At 41.1% G+C, this 24,024-nt stretch overlaps 1 protein-coding gene across 1 annotated transcript; it reads left to right on the forward strand.

Annotated features, from left to right (window-relative positions):
- The first annotated feature begins 981 nt into the window (after window positions 1-981).
- On the forward strand, window positions 982-21,429 carry LOC118765973. Its single transcript, XM_036508911.1, has 5 exons — window positions 982-1,247; window positions 9,177-9,211; window positions 16,224-16,457; window positions 19,750-19,752; window positions 21,410-21,429. The coding sequence occupies exons 1-5, from the start codon at window positions 997-999 to the stop codon at window positions 21,412-21,414; spliced, it is 528 nt and encodes a 175-aa protein (XP_036364804.1). The 5' UTR covers window positions 982-996; the 3' UTR covers window positions 21,415-21,429.
- The last annotated feature ends 2,595 nt before the right edge of the window (window positions 21,430-24,024 follow it).

Here is a 24,024-nt window from a genome sequence, read left to right on the forward strand (position 1 = left end):
GAGAGAAAAGCTTTGATGTATAAGACGCACCATGTGAAAAATAGAAAAATTGACTTCACGCTGAGGGAAGCGATAGAAAAATGCTTGAGGCCGATATGGCAACAAACAGGTTATATAACGAGAGGTAGTCGCTTCGGCACTGTATAGGTGCGTTTCCCGAGCGAAGAAAAAGCCAGGGAACATTCAACAATGACATTGAAGTCGGAAGAAGTAGTCCTCCTGCAAACTTACTTAGGAAGGAGAACTTTAAAAGTCAGGGTCAGTGATATACCATCCGTAATAGATGTGGCCTGGGTGGTAGCCGCTATTCTCATGGGCAAAGAGGAAGAAATTACAATTCTTCAAACTAAGAGATACCACCACATGAACTGGATTGGACAAGATTTAGAGCTTGTGATCCAAGCAAACCCCTCAGACTTAGAAAAAATGCCCGGTTCACTTATAATTGCGGAAAATACCAGCCTGGTGGTGGTAGTCGTGGGGAGAAAGCCTAGGTGCTACAAATGTAGCAAGAAAGGCCACATAAAGTCGAACTGTAAGAAGAAGACAGCCAAAAAAAAACGCAGCAGAAGAGGCAAGCACGACACCAAAGACAACGACCACACTGCTAGAAATAGCAGCCACGTCGCACAGACAAATTGCCGAAGTACAGCCGACAGCGGGAGAAAACAACAACAACAACCAGGAGTGGGTCACCGTGGAACCTTCAAAGAGAAGATGGAAACAAAAACTCCACCCTCTTCAGATACACAGTACTATGCTCCGAGATAGACAAGCACACCCTCAGCTGCAAACACACATGTAGCCAAAAAACCACACACACTGGAAATAGCACACACAAACACACACACACCTACCACAAGCACACACACACCTACAAACATCCACGCGTCTACAAGCACACACACACCCCTCCACAATCGCCTAATATAAAAGAGAAACACCTTCACGGTGATAAACAAAAATAATAAACTCTTAAGAGACCAAATTGGTTTAATGAAATCAGCGAAAAAATATATTGCAACAGATTTAAATAGTATAATTCTCGAAAATGTCGAATTTTATACTATAGACAACACAGACTATTTCGAACTAAAAAAATCTTTTGCAGAGGATGTCGGCCCATTACAGATGAACTTTTCGAGCCATCTGTACAGGCAATTCATGAAAAAAATGACCTCACAAACCACAACAGTCACAGACAGAAAAGAGGAGGGTGAAACTACACCCTCTCTTCCGTTAAAACAGTAAGTTTTAAACATACAACTTATTTTTCACATTCTCGTTTAAAATCGGTTGTTTAAATATTCACGGCCTGGGGTTGTATTGGAAGCAAGGCTACCACCTTAATGACCTTGGATCGCATTGTTTGGATGTAATTGTAATTACCGAATCCAGACTGAGTGGGCTGCAGGCTTTTTTGCCCCTTCTAAACGGCTACGAGAAATACATTTCTCCCTGTCGACCGGGAGTGGGGCGGAAGAGTGGCAGCGCTGGTCACAGAAAAACCTGGATTTAGTGATTAGAACTGTCTTTATAGATCCAGAAGGCAGGCTGGTCGTTTCGGATGTGACGCACAGCAGTGGTAAAGTGTTCAGGCTGGTCGCTGTCTATGCTCCCTGCAAAGGAAAAGCCGGGCAGAAAGATAACTTTAAAAGCCTAGAGAATTTTCTCAGCACGTCAAACATGTTAGTATTGCTAAGTGACTTCAACACAATTTGCGATGCATGTGTAGATTATGTTCACTTGAGAAAGAATAGGAGGGGATTACCTCACCTGAACGATCTGCTAAGTCGTTTCGAGTTGGCAGATCGATTCAGACTGGACCACCCAGACACTCCAGCGTGGACCTGGGCAAGAAACGACGGGTCATCCAGATCTTACATAGATAGAATCATTACTAGAAGGAAAGATAAGAAAATACTCAGTGGTCCACAACACCATATTGTCAGCTACAGCGATCACAAATTAGTGACGTGTACACTCGACCTATATAGTATGTGTAGACAAGGTACCGGTTACTGGAAACTAAACAAGTCACTATTGAACTGTAAAGCCTACAGGAAGCGGATTAGACAGTTAGTAATGAGGGCGTTAACTGGATCCATTATCAACAACAAAAAAGAGCCATCAAATTTGAGTCGATTAGGTTTAGCAAAGAATTAGATAGTTCTAGAAACAAATTAGAAAAGGAACTAGTTAAGGCAGTAGATGAGGCAATGAGGTCAGGCAGTGCATCGAAAGTGTTAGCGGCGAGGTTGGCACTCGACCAACATCTCAAAGCTAAACACGAAGGGTGCATTGTCAGGGCTAAGATCCGTGCAATGAGACAGGAAGGGATCAACGCAACTGGTTGGGCCCGGGTGGTAGAGGGCCAGCATGGCAACAACTCAACCATTCGATCTTTGACAGACCCAAATGCTCAATCAGTAAACGGAGATGTGCAAGGTGTTTCTCGATCATTTCACCCAGCTATTCGGGAGGAGTGGCAGACTGGAGCGTCGAGAGAAGCTCGCAGACTTCCTGGCCGGTTCGCCATGTCTATCGAAGCCGGACGCGGAATCTTGTGAGGCGCCGATCACAGCCAAGGAAGTCGAGGATGTGTTGGCAGACTGCGGCAGGGACAAATTGCCGGGACTCGATGGTCTGCCTTACAAACCCTATAGTAGCATGCCAGACTTGTTTGGGCACCTACTTGCATGCGTGTACACCAACTGGCAGCAGAACGGGAGAATTCCCAAGTCTGTGAGCCGAGGGGTGGTAGCGCTGTTAAGAAAGGACCCAAACAATGGAGATTTAATTGATAATTTTCGGCCTATCACTCTGCTTGACACAGAGTTGAAGATTTTGGCCAAGGTCTTAGCAAAAAGGTTGGCGCAGGTCGTGGGTGAACTTGTTGGTGAGGCGCAAACTTGCGCCATCCTGGAAGGACCATCCACGACAATCTCCACTTTCTACGCTATGCCTTAGAAGGGTAAAAGGGATTCCTGGCAAGGGTGGGGCTATGGTCCACTTGGACCAATTGAAAGCGTACGATAGGGTAGACCATCAGTATCTGGCGGCGGCTGGCTTCGGCCCGAGCTTCTGCAGATAGATCAATGCTTTATACAGCAACAGTGAATCGGTAGTTCGGGTGAATGGTTTCTTTTCGGAGCCATTCCGTTTTGAACGTTCAGTACGTCAAGGGTGCCCTCTCTCCCTGCTTCTCTACGTTTTGGCCCTTGAGCCATTGCTGGGGAGGTTGGAAACTATGAGGAGTGCTCCGCAAGATCTAGAGTGTGGAAAGTCAGCTTCGGCGTATGCGGACGACATAACCGTCATCATGTCCCGGGTCGAGTACCTACAGTTAGTGGGTGAGGCCTTAAGAGATTATGAAGCGGTGGCAGGAGCGAAAGTCAACCAGGATAAATCGGTTGGCTTACAACTCATAGGACGTTGGATGGAAGGGCCGGTGAAAATGCTTGGAATTTGGTTAGGTCCAGATCTCCAGATAGAGAAGAATTGGAGCGAGGTGGCGAGAAAGGTGGTTCTCCTAACTCAGACCTGGTCTGAGCAGAAGCTGTCCTTGAAAGGGAGGGCGGAGGTTGCAGAGGTGTTTATCGCCTGACCATCGTGCCTTGCCCCGATTCATGGCTGAACAAGCTGCAATGCATGCTCTTTCGCTTTTTGTGGAGGGGCAGCAGACTTCTTGTAAGGTACTCTATCTGCTGCCAAAAGCCGCAGAGGGGTGGGTTAGGGATGCCGTGGCTAAAAATGTGCAGACATGCGCTCATGCTTAGGCACCTCTGGTTTTACCTGGATGGTGAGCTGGTGTGGTCTCCGTTCATCAAGTTGTTATTTCCACAGTTCGCATCATTTACCAAACTGAGCCCAAGGATCAGGTGTAGACCGAGGTTGCGTGTGTGGCATGCAGAGTGCCATCAGGCACTTGTGCTTCTCTCCCAGTCGGGCTACGCCGGTGGCGGGGGTACTACCTCATTCTTCTATAGAGGGTTAGTAGAGTTTAAGTGTGACGACGTCCTGAGAGAAACCCTAGGCTTCGACGCAGATCAACTGGCCAGCCTGTTCCAAAGAACATTTGGTCCGTGGCCTATGGATAATTACCAAAAGTCCCTGGCCTGGCAATGTTACAGAGGAGCTTTACCTGTTTGAGATAAGCTCTTTAGACATGGGTGTGCACCTTCGCCGGCTTGTGCAAGATGTGAGTGGGACAGTGAAACTGTCCTACATGCGATTGCGCAATGCTCCAAGGTGACTGAACTCTGGGCTTATGTCGAACACCTGCAGTCACATTCAAGAAGAGTACAACTGTCAAGTGAATCTGTAATTAAGGTTGTTCCGCTGACCTCCCTGAACAGGGAGGAGCGAGCCTGTTTTCTCTCGGTAGTTGCTGTGGTGAAAGAGGTAGTATGGAAGACGAGAGTGAAAGGAATTGCAACAGGCATGTTCATCTCCAGTCTCGAGCTAATCAACTTTTTCGTTTTCCACATGAAACGGAAAATAAGGCTGGAGAAGAAATGCCTGTCACAAAGTGTGTTTCGTAAAAGATGGAGAATGTACTCAACTCATCCTCTCCCCCAAATTTTCAGACCTTGTGCTTACAGTAGAAAGGATTAAAATTGACATAGATGTGTAAATTTGATGTTGAAAGGGAGAAAAAAGCAGTTCAACTCCAATTGAAATCAATTTTTTCCTTGTAACATTGCGTCTGCTTAATGTTTGTCATAGAAAGGGCTCCACTCATTTTCACTTAGACATTCGACTCTTGAAAAAGGAGAAGACGGTCTTTCGGAATAGCTACAAATAAAGTTCTTTATATAATGAATTTGGAAATAATCTTTAGGAAAAATTTATTTATTGAACTGCTCAAATAAATAAATTTTTGTAGATTTAATAAATGGAATTTTGTAAAATTTCAGTATGACTTAAAAAATTACAGCTCAACTTTAATTGAAATTTCCTTTTTTTTTGTAACAATTTGAATTTGTGATGAGTGTATTTAGAAACTTTATTTTCCCCTCATTATTTTTTACCAGAATTTCTTTGGGTCCCTGTCTTCCATATAGGAGATTAGGATTTTGTCTCAAAAATATGTTTTCAGAATGTTAATAACTTTTACTCTCCCCACCCCAATTTTGAATTTTTTATTTTTTTCAAAATTATTTTTTAAAAATCCACATAGAAAAATAGAGATTACATATCTTTACTAATTTTTGTTTTTCAGTTTTTCTTAAAGAAACTCAAATTCCTTCCCCCAACCTACACCCATCACCTCCGAATGTTTTACCGTTAGTATTTTTTAAAGCATCGAAGTTTTTCTTGAAATAATGTCGTTTAGCTGTTGTTTCTAGCACGTTGGGATTTCTGGTGGTGGTCTGATATTTTTGACATCTGCTATTTCAGTAGAATTCTATGCATTTGTGAAACATCAGACGAAAGTGAAACATTCTGAGTTTTTAGTTTTTTGAAAGCAGGGAGATGATGGGTGGGTGTGAGGGGAGGAACGGGCATTCTGTGTTTCTTAAAGAAAAACACACAATGAATTTTTTTAAATTCTAAAAAGAGTTTAAAATTAAGAAATTGGGGCACGGGTGGGGGAAAATCAAAATTTTGAAAACTGGATTTTTTGACAAAACCATATTCTCCTATATCAAACACAGATATTCAAAAGAGTTTTTGACAAACACACCATAAATGGGTGGTGTACACATTCTTTACCTTTGCCAAATTTTATGCTTTTAACAGGTGTAGTGTTTATCTTTACTTTAAAAAAGTGTGGTTGTTTGTATGTTTGGAATCTCCATCATCGAAAACAGGAATCCAGTGCAAATAAAATAATTGGAAAGGTTGGTAACTGTGCACCAGGTCTGCCATAAAAATACATGGTGGGTACACACATATTAATGGGGGTATGGTGCAAAATTAGTAAACGGGGCAAAATGAGTAACTTCTGATTTCTTCCTCCCTATATGAAATCCCTTACTTCGTAAGCATTGCATCGCCATTTTGCATTGCTACATTATACTTAGGGATAAAAACTGGTTGTTGCTGTTGAAGTTGTGGAAGTACAAAGCATAGTCAAGGGGCAGGTCCCGTTTTTTTTTGTCAAGAAATTTCTCTTCAACTTTGACCCAATTGTAATTGAGGTTGCTAATAAAATATCTGGATAATTTTTCATGCTAAACAATCAATATTGATTTCTCTGCTTGATTCCAAGTTGATTTTTCCTCATACTAATGTCTAATTTGATAATCTTCAAGTTTCCCAAAAGTTACAACGAGTAATGACTAATTTCAGTAATTTCTTCTCTTTAACTGCATGGTGGGTAAATGTATCATGAAGGGAACATTCCAGCAGATCGTGAAGAAGAAGAAGAAGAATATTTTATGTTGGGTTTTCTTATATTTAGTTGAATTTCATTAATTTCATATCCTGTGCCATTTTTTCCCTGATCCTCTTTCATTTCATTTAGATTTTTAAATGTTATTCTTTTGGCATGTCTGAATGTTTCTGACGTTTTCAGATGGATATCTGTATGCGTCTGTTTTCTGAAGAACTGAAGTAGTTTTTTGTAGGGTAAGTAAGCATTTGTGACAAAAATTTCTTTTATCTCAAACTCAAAAATGCATTAAATGCATCTCATTCGAGGCACATCACAATGTTTTTCCAAATTTCAAGTTTCATTTTGTGAATCTCTGTGAAGTGTGTCAGTATGTATGTGACCCACCTATTTTAATAAGACTAGCATCAACAGAAACCTGAAAAGAAAACCTGCTGTAGAAAGGGTGTCACGGTAGCCAAAAGCTGCCCTTTAATCTCAGATTCCTACAAAGCCCTCCTCACTGTCACTTCTATAATGCTTCACTTGGACATATGTCTTTGTCAAGTCTACAAAGCAATTCCATTATACTTTCTGGCAAATTCTCACAATTTCTCAAAGACCTGCTGTGGAGAGAATATCTGGTTGGTTGTGCCACGGCTAGGATGGAAACCACACTGATGTTCTTCCTCACATCTCTTTTCCAGACATCAAGGAGGCTCAACAAAGAGTTTCCTCGACAATCAGAGCTCTCTCTCTCTCTTCCTTTCTTTCTTGTCCCTTTTTGAAAATGATGATTACCACTCTGACCTGCCATTGCTTTGGTGTCTTTCCAGAGTTCCAAGCCATTTGGAATACATGAGACAGCCAGAGAATACCTTCTCCATTTAAGTCCTTTCACATCTCAGGCTCAGTTTCGTCCTCCCCCCCTTGTGCCGCTTGTCCACATTTTAGCAATTTAGTCACATCTGTGTCTTTAGCGTCTGTTAGTTTAGTCTTCATCCCTAGATGCACCTCCTGTCCACCGGAAGATTTTATTGTAACTGGAAACCAGAACTTTTGGCATTGTCATCATCATCATTGTTCAACCGTGGTCGAGACAATGGAATTTACTATGTTACGCCAGACTTCACGGTCCATCATAGCATTACGGAGGTCCTGTTGCTGGATGCCTGTATCCCTGGAGATTACAGGGCATTGTACAACAGAAAGAACACCTATTTTTCCATAAGTTGTAAGATAGTTGTTTTTACAAAATATGTAAAACATCTGAATGAGGTTTATCAAGAGTATGCACAGTAAAAAAATTAAGTTCTTTAATAATATGTTGTCTTTCAGAGATTCATTAAAAGATAGAGAGAGAGAGTGGGGAAGGAGGGTGTGTGTGCTCATGTGTTCTAAGTTGGTCGATGAAAGCAGTGAGAGAGAATGTCTATTCATGTTATATGAACCAAGATTGGTAAAACAACCTCAAGCAAAGTCAACTTACTCCTCAAGATTCTTTATGTAAAGCATTGGTAAGGCACCAAAGAATGGCTTGTTGAGAATTTGCTGAGCCTTGTTGATTGGCCAGTTGTAATCCAAAAGTTGCACGTTAATCTGTTAAAAAACAAAACGAAAAAAGCAGCAGATTTTGTTTTCTTGCTTTCCACATTTGAGCAGGAGTCACGGTGACTGGCATTGTGACAGGAGTACCACAACCCCAACGAAGCAATTGACCAATCACAATTGCTGTATTATGTGGTTCAAGACCAAGGTGTTGTTGGCAGAAAACAGACCCTGGGAAAAAGCTAGTGAACTTTTGCACATCTTCCTCCCAACTCATACAGATGGCTCACACTAGGAAGGCCAGACTCAGTTGCATTTTATGTGATATTATGCAGAGCCCCTTGTTTGCACATTCCATGACAATACCTCTTACCAGCTTAAAAACTGGACAGTGTTTTTGCTTGCTGTCAACCATTGTCAACTGGTAAACATTTTGATTTTATAAACACAGGCATTTGTGCATTCATTTTCTATCACACGTTTGGCTAACACGTTATTCAGCTGACTTTGTTAAATGTGAAAATATCTTTTGTACATTCTCACAAACACACGTAAACCTTATTACCTTGCATAATGTTGTCAATTAACCCTTTAGCATTTAGACTGGCCAAATCTGGCCCTAACATATAACTTGTTTTATATTTAAACTGGAAAGATCCAGCCTTTGTAACACCTACAATGTCATGCTAAAAAATAATCACGTTATCAAAATGTTTAAAACCCTTTCAGTATCAACCTGGTTGAAACCGGCTCTTGCTCTGTAGTACAAATGTCTTGTTTTCATAAGTTTAGAATTAAAATCTTCCGCCAAACTTTAGTCACAATTTATGTTCCTAACAATAGCTCAATAAAAACAAAGTTATTTAACTAAATTCTTTGTTATATTTAAAATGATTAAAAGAAATACAGAGCATCTCAAAATAAATATGGTAACGAAAGGGTAAAGCCATGTGATAATGGCATCAATTCAAAACAATGTGAATAGACAGGCATTACATTTGACAAAGTAATCCGAATCCACAAGTCATTCTGTAGACATTATGGTTGGAGGCAAGTCGTAAGCAGTATTCTTCACTTGCACGGATGTGCATGAACCACTTGAAGAATTGGATGCAGGTGGATATTGGAGGTGTTAGGATGTTGTTTGAAATAACTAGGGGAAGGATTTTCGTCTCTCCCTTAACTGTGAGAAGGAGAAAGAATATGAGAGAGAGGGAGTGAGAGGGAAAGAAAACCTACTTTGAGTACAAATGATGTATTCAATGCCTTAACAATGTTTTTTCCTAATTATTTTCTTTTCATTTTGCAGAGCAAAAATACATGTTGAAATCATGGCGGAGAAAGGTATTTATTTATTTTTTAATCATATTTATATAAAATTTTCTTTTTTGGATTTAAAGTTTCAAAAATAAAATTTGTGAAAACTTACTGAAAAAGCAATAAAACCATTACCCATCATCATCATCATCATCATTTTTGCATCCCCTTTTCCTTTGCTTGCATAGATCTGATGGAATCCATTGAAGCAGCATTTTCAATGGCTGGGTGCCTCACCTGTCACCAACCTTCACCAGTTTCCAAGCAAGATAATATTCCTCAAATAACAAACGTGTTTCTGTAGAAGATTGGAAACAAAGGACACTGCTTGTTTCTCTGTGTCTGTCATTGACCACCACCGGGGAATGCCAAGAAAATTATATAAACACACACACATTTTTCTTATATACATATGCGTGTGTGTGTGTGTACTGGAATGAAAAGTGCAGGTGCAGAATGCTAGAATATTCTTTTGTATTGAATCTGTAAAAATAAAGGACAAGAAGAAAAAAAGAAACAAAAAATATTTTTGTTGAAGTTAAAATTTGCTAAATAATTTTCTGAAATTGTTCATGAAATAGTGTGTGTGTGTGCGCGCACACACTTTTTGGGGTTTTCTTAATATTTTTTTGCTTTTTATTGCAATTCTTTTATCAATTCATGTCAATATTTCTGATTAAAAAATTTCCTTGTATTAAAGAAAAAACATTCTTATTTTTAGTGTTATATTATTTTTTTTATTTTTATTTTCTTCACAAAACTCATTAACCAAAAATTTTAAATCACTGAAATTGTGTTAAAATTATATTCATGTAGAAGTATTTTTCTGCAATATACACATGACCATGTCAACACTTCTGCTTGGAGTCGTTTACCCCCCCCCAAATTATCGTCAAGACGCACAGCTTTTTGATATCCTCAGAGCTGCTGCCATGAAAACAGCCACGTATGTTTATATTGCGGGCGACTTCAATTTCCCTGAGATTGACTGGGAGGCCTGGTGTAGGCCGCAAAGTGCAGACGACTTCCTTGAACTGGTGCTGAATTCAAATTGGTCCCAAGTCGTTACCTCCCCGACAAGGGGCAACAACACTTTGGATCTGCTATTTATCGCTTCTCCTGAAACAATCATTAGTGTCACTACTGAAGAACCTTTAGGTTACTCTGATCATTCCATGATCATGGCCGATTTGTCTCTGATTGGTTGTAACAAAAACCACAACCATCTTCAGACTGCCCGCATTGACTGGAATAAAGCAGACTGGAGCTCTTATTGTACTGAGCTGCAACGCCCAAACTGGCTCGAATTTTATGCCTCTGGAGATGTGAACACTATACTCCAGAACACTATACAGAATTCAATATGGGCAGCATGTGCAGCATCAGTACCATGCAAGCACAAAAAACCACCAAATAGTGCAATTTGGGAGACTGCAGCAGTCTGACTTGCCAGGAAAGAACGCCGTAATGCTGAACAGGAATACAAATTGCACAAATCAGAGATCAACAGGAAAAAGTGCAATAGGTCAGCCAACCACCTCAAGCAGGTGACAAAACAGGCAGTGCTTGAATTTGAACAACGCATTGCAACTAATCCTGACAGCAAAGTGTTCTGGAAGTATGTGCACTCCCCACTCTCCAGTTGGTCCCCTTCGCAATCCCCACACAGGACAGATTACTGGCAATCCCGAAGAATGTGCAGAAATAATTGCTGGATGCTATGCCGGCATCTTTACTGTCGAAGACCAAAATGTTCCATCTTCATCAACACTGACATCGGACTCTATATCTACTATGCAATTTACACCAGCAATGCTACAACGCCACCTTAAGAATAAACGCAACTATGCCTCTCCTGGTCTCGATGGTGTTACATACCTACTTCTCAAACGCGGTGGGTACTTTCTTCTAAGCCAACTTTCTCTATTCTTCCAATTCTGTCCTGATAATGGTGTTACTCCAGAACAGTGGAAAACTGCCAGTGTTATCCCTCTGTTCAAAAAAGGCGACTGCTCATCGCCTGTCAACTATCGCCCCGTTAGTCTTACTAGCTACATCACATAACTGATGGAATCCTGTATCAGAGAAACCCTCTGGAACTTCTGGAAGTCTCACAGCCTCATCCAGCCGTCACAATTTGGATTTATTCCTAACTCCAGCTGCTGTAATCAACTCATCGAGTTTCTTGAGGATGTTACCCAAATCTCTGATCGTGGATCCTTGGTGGATGTTGTTTACCAGGACTTTGCTAAGGCTTTTAACTCTGTGCCACACAAAAGACTTATGGTGAAGCTCTCTGCATTGGGCATAAGAGACAAACTCTATAACTGGTTGAAGTCCTTTATTTTCAGCCGAAAAGAGGTTGTCACAGTTCTAGGACAGCACTCTTCACCCTATGAGATGACATCTGGTGTACCACAGGGATCTGTTCTTGGCCCCCTTTTATTTGTTACATATGTTAATGACATAGATGCCAACTTAAAGAATGCCACAGTGCTGAAATATGCAGATGACATCAAGCTGTACCTTGAAATAAAGAGGTCAGATCCTGTACACTATAGACCTCTATTGCAAGCAGACCTGGACACAATGCAGCAGTGGATCATGGACTGGCAACTCAAGCTGGCTGTGGACAAATGTACCACCATGCATTTTAGGAGGAGAAACCCAGCGTCCACCTACTCCCTCCACAACACTAATCTCAAAAAGTCTTCATGTGAACGTGACCTGGGTGTTATTGTCGACAGTGATTTGCGTTGGACAAAACACATCGCTAAAATTGTCAAGAAGGCTGAGGGTGTCTTGGCATCACTCACCAAATCCTTTGTGAGACGCTCTCCGACTATCTATCTGCAGCTTCATATAGCTATGGTAAGACCTCACCTGGAATTTGCATCACTGGTCTGGAACCCCTATCTTGCCCAGGATGTTAATCGTCTGGAAGCCGTTCAGCGACGTGCAACCAAAAGAATACCCTCCATCAGGCATTTGCCATATCCTGAACGCCTTACTTCCTTGGGCATGGACACATTGAAACTCTGACGTCTGGCAGCTGACTTGGCAGACACCCATAAAATTATCAACCATCTTACAAACAATAACTCTGAGCACCTTTTCAAACTCCACCCATCTAACACCCGTGGACATATTTACAAAGTCAGAAAACAGCACAGCTCCCATGACTTTAGGAAACATTTTTTCACGCTGAGAGTTGCTGAAGCATGGAACAAACTGCCGGCGTCAGTTGTTAGTTGCAGTATGCTCCGATGGATATGCAACGTCAGTGTGCATGTATGACAAAGTGGAAATGTGCTGAGAGAAAAGTTGGTCGTAAGCGGAACGAATTGCTGCATGCAAGAGACAAGATTGCATTGGTTTGGACATGTGATGTGTATGAATGGAAATAGCTGTATATAGAAGTGTTGATTGCTTAAAGGGGATGGCAGCTGTGGAAGAGAGAGCCAATCTCAAGATGACAATGGATTGAGATGTCTGGTAAAAGAAGGTTCTCGAGAAGACCTGCCCACCCCACTGCTGTGTCTTCCACCCCTATCTAACATTAAATCATTCATCACACCCTACCTCAATAGACCAAAACTACATCTCTGCTCCTCTTCCTCATGCACTATGCTTACCTCTCCCTCTCTTCTCCTGCAATCCTGTCCTTCCTCTCCTGCTGGCATTCACATGAACCCCCTATTCATGCACCCTGGGAAATCCAATACTATCCCATTTACATTCCCATCCTCATACATTAAGAGTATACCCTGGCACATTACCACCGTCTCGCTCTCTCTCTCTCTCTCTCTCTTTCTCTTTCCCTCTGACTCGGGTAACCATGTCTCTCCATGTCGTGCAATGCTTCCCACCCCCACCCAAGTGAATGAAAGTGGATTAGCACATTGCTATAAAATGGAGAACTGTCCAAGTGTCAGCGGTTGATTGGTTGGCAAGCAGTTGACTGTGAGCCATTTGGCAGAGAGTGCTTAACCTCATGTTTCTTTCTTCTGTCCTTCGTTGAATTATTTGTCCAACACACAAGGATGCAAAACTCCACTACAGCAAGACACCTGTTTCCATCCTTCAGTCATACTTTATCTACACATCACCTCACACCACAAAGCCACCTCCTTCAATACCACAGCCCCTCCTCTCAAAGGATCTTTGTTTTGCAAGTTACTTGGTGACCTTGCTGGGTCTGGTGCCATGTATAAAGCATCCAGTCCACTCTGTATAATGGTTGGCATTAGGAATGGCATCCTGCTATAAAAACGATATGAGAGGAGACTTTACCAGTGCAGGTGTCACTTAAAATGCCCCTTGCCCTCTCTGTGAAATGGTTGGCATTAGGAATGGCATCCAAATGTAAAAGCCATGACAAAGCAGACCCCACCCCATTCTACCCCCTCATACCCTAGTCACTTCCTTTTGGACAAGCCTTCTCTCTCTCTCTTGACCCTCTCCCATCTTCCTTCTCCTTCCTTGTCCTACTAGCCTTTCACCCTTTCAGGGTTCAAGAAATTAGTACCAGTTGAATACTGGGGTCGATGCAATCAACTAACCTTCCCTCCAAATTGCTGGCCTTGTGTCAGAATTTGAAATCAAGGGACATTTGGGGATGTGTTGTGCTTGAGAGGACCCATCAAGTCAAGCGCATGTGTGCTGGTGGCACATAAAGAATATCTTTTGAATGTTGGGCCTCCCAGAAGCAAAGTGGCTGAGTTCTTTTCAAGCGTTGGGCCTCACAGAGGCAATGACCAAGATTTTTGGTATTATGTCATGTTTGGGAAGATCCATCAAGACATGTAAAAGCACCCGTTACACGCTCGGAGAGGTTGGTGTTAGGAAGGGCATTCAGCCAAAGAAAACCATGCCAAATCAGACTGGAGTCTGATGCAGCCTTCCAGCTTGTGAGCCCAGTCAAAGCATGGACAAAGGAACTTAAATGATGACGGTGATGATATATCTTTAGAAATGGTTGGGTAGTTATATGTATTTTTAGTGAAATAGTTTTTATTTTTCTTTTGTCTAAATAACTTCATCACTAACTTGTCTCTGATATTGTCATGTCTTTAACCAAAGTACAATATTCTAGAATACAAGAATGAGCCCCGACGAGAAATGTTGAAATTCCCATCTCTACCTTAAAACACACAGTTTTAATGATCTGAAGACCTTTACACAGTTGCTCAGGCTGATAGAAATAGCAGGAAAGTATCCCTCCCATTACACCCTGCCTTCTTCAAAACAGAAGCTACCATTCTAGATATTGGAATGGTCGTGGCTGGATTGTCTTTTGTCATAAATCTGCTCAATCAAATTTTGTTTCTTATATTTTACACTTTACTTATCCCTAAATAGAAATACCTTTTACATTTAAGGATCAGTAAACATTAACTAAAGGACCCATGATCATCATCACCATCATAATGATCATCATCACTGTTTTAACGTCCGCTTTTCCCTGCTTGCATGGGTTGGACAAAATTTGATGATGAGTTGGATTTTCTACAGCTGGATGCCCTTCTTGTTGCCATCCCTCACCTATTTCCAAGTAAGGTAATGTTTCCCAGTGACCAGACATGTTTTAACCCTTTCGTTACCAATCCGCCCAAAGCCGCCCAAATTTACCTATTCATATTTAAATGAGAATATCAGAGCAAATCTCTTTAGTACATTCGTGAAAACATGTATTATACTTCATAAACAGTTCAACTACAGTTTTGTACAATAATTGAAGTGTAATTTTAATTCCGTGTATTTTGGGAGATTTTTTTCCGAAATTTATTCCTATTGTATTTTCAAAATTTATAATTCTGACAAAAAATGGATACAAATTTCATTATATCAAGCAGCGAGTCAGAATTCGAAGGATTTTCTACTGAAAACCTTCATAAATCTAACTCTGTGACTGAAAAAAAAAAGCACGAGGTATTTGATAATGAATCCGATGTTTCATTTTCCGAAAGTGAAAACAGTGAATCCGAGATCTCCGACAGCGATAAAGAAAATGAATTGGCACCTGAATGGAGTGAAAATTTAAAAACTGTTTCTTTCGGTGATTTTTCTGAAGAAACTGGACCAAGCCACAGACTTTCCCAGGAGAGTAAAGCCTTAGACTATTTCTATTTACTTTTTCGAATGAGCCTATTTGAAATCATTACGGCGGAAACGAACCGTTATGCTAAAGGAAAGGATAGTTAGTGGTTTCCCACAACCTTAAATGAAATTAAGACTATTTTGCCATAGATATTATTATGGGTATCAGAAAGTTACCCAGAATAACAAATTCTATCGTAAAATTTTGTTGTATACCCAATTGAATATTAGCTAATAACCCATTTTCTATGGCGATGTTTGAACAAAATTTTAATAATTTTATATTTTGTTGAATTTACCTGTATCTACCTGCAATTAGAGTCACTTTGTGACAAAAATTATAGTATAGAATTGGTTGAGAATATTTCATTAAATTATCTTCCAAAAATCAGATTAATATATTGATAAATAAAATAGTTATAGCTGTTTAATGAAACCAGACTAAATTTATGATTACGTTAGAAATTAATTGAAACACATAAGGGGTGTATTTTGGTCAGAAATATAGTAACAAAAGGAAGATTGGAAATGAAGGACACTGCTTGTATGACAGGGACACTCATTTACAACAAGCACGGAGACAGTAACATACAGACGGACAGACAGACAGATGGCTTCTTTCAGTCTTCGTCTACCAAATCCACTCATAAGGCTTTGGTCAACCCAAGGCTATATTAGAATACATTTGTTCAAAGTGCTACACAGTGGGACTGAACCCAGAACCATATGGCTGGGAAGCAACCATCTTACCACACAGCCACACCTGTGCCTATATGGAGTTGTTAAATAATTGGAACTGCATTTTAATGCTAAAATCTCCATATTTGAAGAATTCTCAAAATCATTTAAAAGTAAAATGTGTTAAAATGTCAGTAAATTGACTTCAGTTTGATTCTTTTACCAAAATTTCATTTATTTCCATTCATTGTATTTATTGCAGATTTTGAGAATGTTCAGAGGATGTGTCCAGAAACCCCCTTGGATGGAAATCAACTGGAAGTGGAAAGAATTGAGGAAATAAACAGTGTTCAAGTGAAAAACGTTTCTTCAAATGTCAGCTCTGAGATTCTTAAAAGCTATTTTGGAGACAGAGAAAGAAGTTCTGGTGGAGAAATTTCTTCAGTTCAAAAACAAACCTCTGATACTTACATTGTAAGTTTTAAAGAGGCGTATGGTAAGTAATTTTTTTTCTCCTCTCATTGTCTAGTCTACCTATCAGAATCAGTTATTATCATTCTTTTAATTCAGGTTTTGTTGGAACTCCTGGTGGCTTGCTATCCACAGCCTTCGGTACCTCTTCTGTTCAGCCATGGAATATTTTCTTGATGATAATGGCTGTGACAAGGTGGCAGACAGCTCTGTCCTCATTTCCTCTTAATATTTTCTGATACTGTCCCCAGGGCCCCAATAATAATTAGTACTATCTCCATCTTTCACGGTCAAGCACATTTAAGAGGATTGTCTACTTGTTCACCTAACTAACTGTGGGTCAAAGGCGTATGCAACATCAGTTATAGAGCACATGTGGTTCACCTTGTCCACAACGACCAGGTCTGTCTTGTTGTACTCAAGCGCTTGGCCCATTCTGCATTGAAAAATCCCACAAGATTTTACAGGTCTCTGCCTCTGTGATTCTCTGTGGTTTGTGTTTGTACCATGTTTTGCTTCTCTCTAAACCAAACTTTCCTCACACTTTCCAATGCAGCACTTTTGCAACCTCATCATGTCACTACAGCTCATATTGGTTCGGGGCAAGTTAGTTAGTTAGTTAATTTGGCTCAAAAGCAAATAGCAAGGCCATGTAGGGGGACATGGAGTTAAGTACAGGGTGGTGTTCATGTAAAGAGTTCAGGCCACTTGAGGTCCAGGGAGGCTTTGAACAAAGCGGTCGTCGGCATCTTCACCATCTCGTCTGGCAGCTTGTTCCACGGATCCGCAACCCGGACGGAGAAAGCTCCTCTCCTTCGATTGAGATGAAATCGTCGCAGGTAGAGCTTTTCGGAATGACCCCGCAGCCGACGCTCCGGAGCAGGAGTGAAGAACAGCTCTTTCGAGAGGTTACACTTCCTGCTTATGATGTAGTGGGCGAGAATGAGATCACCATGGCAGCGGCGTTTTTCAAGAGAATAAAGGTCGAGCGTCCTCAGCCTTTCTTCGTAGGACAAATTTTTGAGACCATGAACCATGCGGGTAGCCAGCCTCTGGACTCTTTCGAGATGCTGTATGTCTTTGAGGAGATAAGGAGAAGAGGCTTGAATCCCATACTCCAATATGGGTCTCACCAGCGTGACATAGAGTGGCAGGAATATGGCTGCTGTGAGCATTCCGAATGACCGTCGAATCAAAAACAGAATTCCACGCGCTTTGTTGGCAGTATGGACGCACTGGGCCGAAGGCGAAAAGGAGGAATCCACCAAGATACCCAGATCCTTTACCTGATCGGTCCTCTCCAGCAGCAGACGACCCGGCTCGAAATCAAGTTGAGTTGCAGGAGTAGAGCCGACAGGCAGATGACAGCACTTTGACACCTTCAGACACAGGTCCCAATCGTTAGACCACTTCCAAATTTGGTGGAGGCATCGACGAAGATCCTCTATACTACCGCGAGGAGCGACCAGTTTGATATCGTCGGCAAATAGAAGGGTGTGTTGCGTGAGGTCGACGGGCAAGTCATTTATGAAGACTAAGAACAACAAGGACCCAAGCACTGAACCTTGAGGCACGCCACTGCTCGCACTGGAGACGTCGGACCGCGAACCATTAACTTGAACTTGGAAGGAGCGATTTGAGAGGAAGGCACCAACCCATCGTACAATATCCGGATGGAAACTATATGCTTGAAGCTTGACAAGTAGTAGGCGGTGGTTTACCGAGTCAAAAGCTTTGGCAAAGTCCAATAAAACGATGTCAACAGCATCACTATCATCGAGGATGCGCGTCACCAATTCTTCCATTACTAGTAAGTTGGTCAAGCATGATCTCTTCGGCACGAAGCCGTGTTGGGAATCAGTGATCGAGGCTGTGTTTAGGAGGTGGAGCATCATACTTTTCTTAAGGATGGTTTCGAACATCTTGCTGATTATTGATGTAAGGGAAACCGGTCGGTAGTTAAGCGGGTCTTCGCGGCTCCCTTTCTTGAAAATTGGGCAGATTATCGCTGTTCTCCAGTCTGCAGGTATAACACCCGTCGCCAATGACATATTGAATAGTCGTGTTAAGGGCTCGCAGATGACCGGAGCCAACGCTTTGATAACCCGTGGGTGTATGCCGTCAGGGCCGTGACCCTTGTTGACATCGAGGCCTTGAATAACACGTTTGACTTCGTCCCGCATGATGATCAATCGAAGCATTGGAGGTACCGATCTATCAAATAGAGGGGGTTCACGACCATCATCTTGTTTGAAAATAGTTGAAAAAGCCTCGGCAAATAATTGACTCTGTTGATAAGGGTCCTCAATCGATACGCCTGTTGAGTCTACCAACGTTGCAATCTGGTTGTTCAAGCGGGAATTCCGCTGGACATGGGCAAAGAAGGTTTTTGGATTGCTACTGGCATTTGCCGCGATTTTGTATTCATAACTGAAGCGTTCTTTCTTTTCAATTTTCACGGCTCGGTCTCGTTGAGTTTTGTACACCTCAAAAGCTGCAGTCGAATCCAGATTTTTGAATTCAGCCCAAGCAATATCTCTGAGTCGATGTTCTCGTTTAACCTTCTTCGTCACCCAGGGCTTGTGTTTCTTCCTCTTTGGAAGCCCAACGGGAACTGCCTGGTCAGTCAAACAGATTACATATGCTTTGAGGGATGACCATAGTTCGTCAACTGAGGACAACGTCATCAGGGATCGCCAGTCCAGAAGCGCGGAAGCCTCGGTTAGAATTTCAAGATTAATTGCAGAGAAGACTCTACGTGGCAGCGAAGTAGTCGTGGGCGTGGAAAAAGTTGTGTGCATGACGAACTTCAGGACCGCATGATCACTCTTGGCAAGAGGGGCGCACACAGATACGTCTGACACTGATCTTGGATAGCGGGAGAATACCAGATCTAGCATAGATGGCTGCTGCCCAGACCGATGCCTTGTCGGATATTCAACATGTTGCGATAGAAAACAATCTTCAGCCACGTCAAGAAGGGCCTGGCCGAACCGGGAAGATGTTGTACAAATTGATGCGGGCCAATCGATCGTGGGAGCGTTGAAGTCGCCTAGTACCAAGCAGTCATGCGAAGCTGAAACGAATCTTATCGCTTCGAGTAGATGAGCATCGTCCTGGGGGTCGGCTAGAGGCGGCCTGTAGACAGCCAACACGGGCAGGCAAAACTCAGATAGGCTCAGCTTGCAATAGACGGCATCGAATTTGGTTGTAGGTTGAGCATTTGTGGGTAGAATACCGCAGGACGGTTTGTGCTCAGACTTAACATACACAGCAACACCTCCACCTTGCCTTTTTCCTCTGTCACATCTGAAAAGGACGTAGCCCTGCAGGTGGATTTCTGAGTCCTTTACTGCTGGAGTCAGCCAAGTCTCGGTGATAGCTATTGATAGCGGTGATAGCGGTGATAGCATTCATTCACAGTAAGGGCAATGGTTTCATTAAATTATTATTATTATTATTATTATTGAGTGAGAGAGCAGTGCATGCCATCAAAGTGATACTGGGGCAAAATATACGAAGCCCAGTATACACATCATGACTATCCGTCTGATAAGGGTACACCAGGCACATGCATCACAACCATATGTGTGCAATATGGTGATCTCATATCTAGATAAACAGTGCATGACCTTGCATGTAGAGCCCAGTTAGAATTTTCTTCTGGTCGAGTAACCCATCCTGCTCAAAAGGTTCCCAAATAAGGGTTGTTTAAGGATTTTGAACGAAACCCCCATGTTTCCAGAGGTGAATAATTCAAACCCCAAAGACTCCCTCTCAACACATGGTTATGATGCTCCCCCACTACTTCTGCTCATAATCAGAGATTCACATATCATCAGCCACTAAGGGACATGCTCAACTGGTTACGGTCAAACAACTGACAAGCAAATCTGTGGTATTGAGCAAAATATTTGTTGCAGCCCATCTTTTATACTAAGGCAAAACAATGTACATGATAACACTTCCAACCAGATCAGAAGCCACGAGAGCCACTGCCTGATACTGCATCAGGGCAGATTATTATTATTGTTGTTGTTGTTATTGAGAGAACAGTGCATGCCATCAAAGTGACACTGATGTAAAATATACAAAGGTACACCAGGCATATGCATCACTACTATATGTGCACAACATGGTGATCTCATATCAAGATAAACAGGGCATGATCTTGCAGGTGGGGCCTAGTTAGAATTTTCTTCAGGTCGAGTAGCCCATCCCGCTCAAAAAGTCACTGAACAAGGTTTTTATAAGGATGATGAGTAAAACACCCATGTTTCCATGTTTCAAAGGTGAATTATCCAAACCCCATAGAATTCTTCTCAGCACATGGTTATAATGCTCCTCCACTACTTCTTCTTGTGATCAGAGATGCACTTATCGTCAGCCATCAAGGGACATGCTCAACTGGTAAAGGACAAGCAAATCTGTGGCATTGAACAGAATATTTGCTGTAGCCCATCTTTTCATACCAAGACAAAACAATGTACATGATAACACTTCCCAATCATTTAAGATCAGATGCCAAGAGAGCAACTGCCTGGTACGGCATCATATCAATAATATTAATACGCTTAGTTTTGTTTGTTTTTGTATGTACAAAGAAGTGAGTGGAAAAGCAAGAGAGAGGAGGACAGAGAGGAAGAAAGAGAGAGTGAGAGAGAAAGAGAGAGTGAGCAAAATAGGCAGTAAGTGGTGGCGGTGTTCGTTTTGTGCTTTTAAATGTTTCAGAGAGAAAGAGAGAGAGTGAGAGGCAGTGATTGGTGTTGGTATTCTTATGTTTTGAATGTTGATACATATACACATTGTTAAATTAAAAGCAGGAGAGGAGGGACAGAGAGGAAGTGAGAGAGAAAGTGAGAGAAACAGTAGAGGCATAGATCCAAAGAAAAGTTGATACATAGACACGTAGTTAAATCAAAGCAAATAACTGCAGCAAATATTGGATGTCACTTTCGCTTTTCATTACCATACGAGGATAAAATTAACTCGCAAGTGGCTGAGTACTCCACAGACATGCATATCATTATCTCAGCCTCACACAGAAATTGACATGGCTTGCCCCTTTGAATTACAGCTAGAATTCATTTTGGCCAGCTGAGTGAACTGGAGCAAGACAGACCTTCAAGTGATCGGAAGAAAACAAATAAAAATCCTATATAGGGGCAGGAAAATTTTTTTAATCTTTAGGGTCAATATGGATATTAAACCAGTCATAACAGTGGCATTTGTGGGCCTCACAGAACTGGAGGCCAAGCCCCCAGATCACAGGCTATTGTTATCAAATTGAGAGTGAATACATGATGGAATAGCAATTATTTCATCTGAGCATTGATAATGCTAAACACACAACATTTTTGACTTACGATATGGAACATTTTCTTTTCTTTCACTTTTTTTAAAAAATGGCACTCCATTGGTTATGATGATGAGGTTCCTGTTTATCTGATCAACAGAACAGTCTGCTCGTAAAATTAACGTGCAAGTGGCTGAGTACTCCACAGACATGCATGCCATAATGTAGTTCTCAGGGAGATTCAGCCTCACACAGAATGTTATAGGGCTGACCCCTTTGAATTACAGCGACAACTCATTTTGGTCAGCTGCAGCAAGGTGAAGTAGAGTACCTTGCTCAAAAACACAGTGCGCTGCAAGGAATCGTACTTGTGACTTTATGATCATGGGCCGAAAACACCTAAGCACTGAGCCACATACCTTCACTCTCTTAACCATAGAGAAAAGGACTGAAATGAGAGAGGCAGAGAAAGGAAAGCCTCAGTCATTTAAAATGACAATTAGACTGGAATACGATCGATCTTTCCTTGCTTCTTTACTCTTAACAATGAAGAAGAGGGAAAGACATTTAGGAATGAATAGAGGGAAAATTCTTTATTCTAGGAGTTCTCTCTTCTTTCCTCCCACCCACCAGTACTTATTCACCTCCTTTCATAGTTCTTCATGTCTTTTAGTTGGGGGGAAAGACCACGTTTTTATTTTCAGGCATGTTTAATGTTTTCTCCACAAACTACAATCAAGCCCCACTCTGTTCCTTTTCTTTTCATACAAAAACTAATCCAAATTTCGAACAGGATACAGCTGTGAAAAGAGCCCAGAAAAATGAGTAATACCCCTTACAAAATGGGTGGGGGAGAAAAGTTGCGAACAGGTGGCTACATGAAGTTCAACTCTATACTTTAAAGAGTGTCTACTGACCAAAGCCTCATGAGTGAATTTGGTAGATGGAAACTGAAAGAAAATATCAAGAGAATAAGCACCAGGCTTACAAAGAATAAGTCCAGGGGTCGGTTGCTTCAACTAAAAGGCAATGCTCCAGCATGGCCACACTCAAATGACTGAAAGTAGTAACAGAGTAAAAGAGTAACATATATATATATACAAGAAAAATTTAGATTCAGACGTATTAAGTACTTAAGCTGAGGCACCAGAATTTAGTATGGTATTATCCATACAGTTTCAAAATAGCGTGATTAAAATCAAAATAAGCAACAGGACATCCAGAGGTAATGCAGTACGATCGTTTCAAGCAACTCTGTTTAATTGAACAATGCAATCATTACATCAATTGAAATGCAGAGCAATCCTCAGCTGCATAAATACATAGGATTAAATTAAAACAGATGGACACATTAGTATAATTTTACCTAAAACCTCCAAGAAGGTAAGGAGATAGACAGAGATCATGCTGTTTTCACTTCAGCTTAGAAGTTACTAAGGCATTAGGAAAAGAAACTTTTAAGGATTTAGCTTAGTCACTGATGTTTTTTGGGAGGTCAACTTTAATTTATAGTCTAGTTTATCTTTGTACATGAAGATGAAAGGCAGAAGAATAATACGTACTGTCTGTTAGGGAAGGGGCCAAGAGAGTTGAAAGAAATCATAGTGGGAATAGCCATAAAGCTATCAAGATTAATTTGAAGTAATACAATGAGATTTGGCAAAGGAAGATCTTAAATCAAGATGCTAGTTATTCAATTAAAAGGGCAAGACTCCAGTAAACCAATAGTGATAATAAGGGGAATTTTATCATGGGGTGTTTTAGTTGAATGATTTGAACAATATTACTATAATGAATAAAGTTAAATTTTAGGGTTATCATGAAAAGTTAATTAAGAAGAATATTTTAACCAAAAGGATAAAATTTTTGAATACTCTTAAGTATATACCAAACATTTACCACAAGAGAGAGAGGATAGAACATCACATAGAAATATTATAATATTTATTCATATCATACACCCAAAATATTAACTTATCAGGTGGTGTCTATGAAGACTGATAATTGGCATTTACTGGCATTTAATAAGAGTACTGAAGTGAAAGAATATGCTGACTATATGGTTATTAAATTATAATCTAAGCATTTAATAATAGTACTGTTATATATAAGCTAGATATGAATTTCCTAGGGGTACAAAAATTAGGTTTGATTTCATAAAGGCTATTACATGTGCATGTATATATATATGCATATACACATGCTTGAGAAGACTCAACAAGCCAAGTGAGAGCATAACCCATGGCCTATGCCAGTAGGTGTAACCAGCCCACTTACAAGTACCCTGCATTCATTG

Source organism: Octopus sinensis, linkage group LG1 (assembly GCF_006345805.1).
Source record: "Octopus sinensis linkage group LG1, ASM634580v1, whole genome shotgun sequence".
Classification (NCBI taxonomy): Eukaryota; Metazoa; Mollusca; class Cephalopoda; order Octopoda; family Octopodidae; genus Octopus; species Octopus sinensis.

Excerpts from the sequence above, each read along its gene's own strand:
- LOC118765973 (XM_036508911.1), top strand. The coding sequence starts at position 997 with ATGAAATCAGCGAAAAAATATATTGCAACAGATTTAAATAGTATAATT. Across the intron at positions 1,248-9,176 it reads CCCTCTCTTCCGTTAAAACA|AGCAAAAATACATGTTGAAA; the intron begins GTAAGTTTTAAA and ends TTCATTTTGCAG. Across the intron at positions 9,212-16,223 it reads TGAAATCATGGCGGAGAAAG|ATTTTGAGAATGTTCAGAGG; the intron begins GTATTTATTTAT and ends TATTTATTGCAG.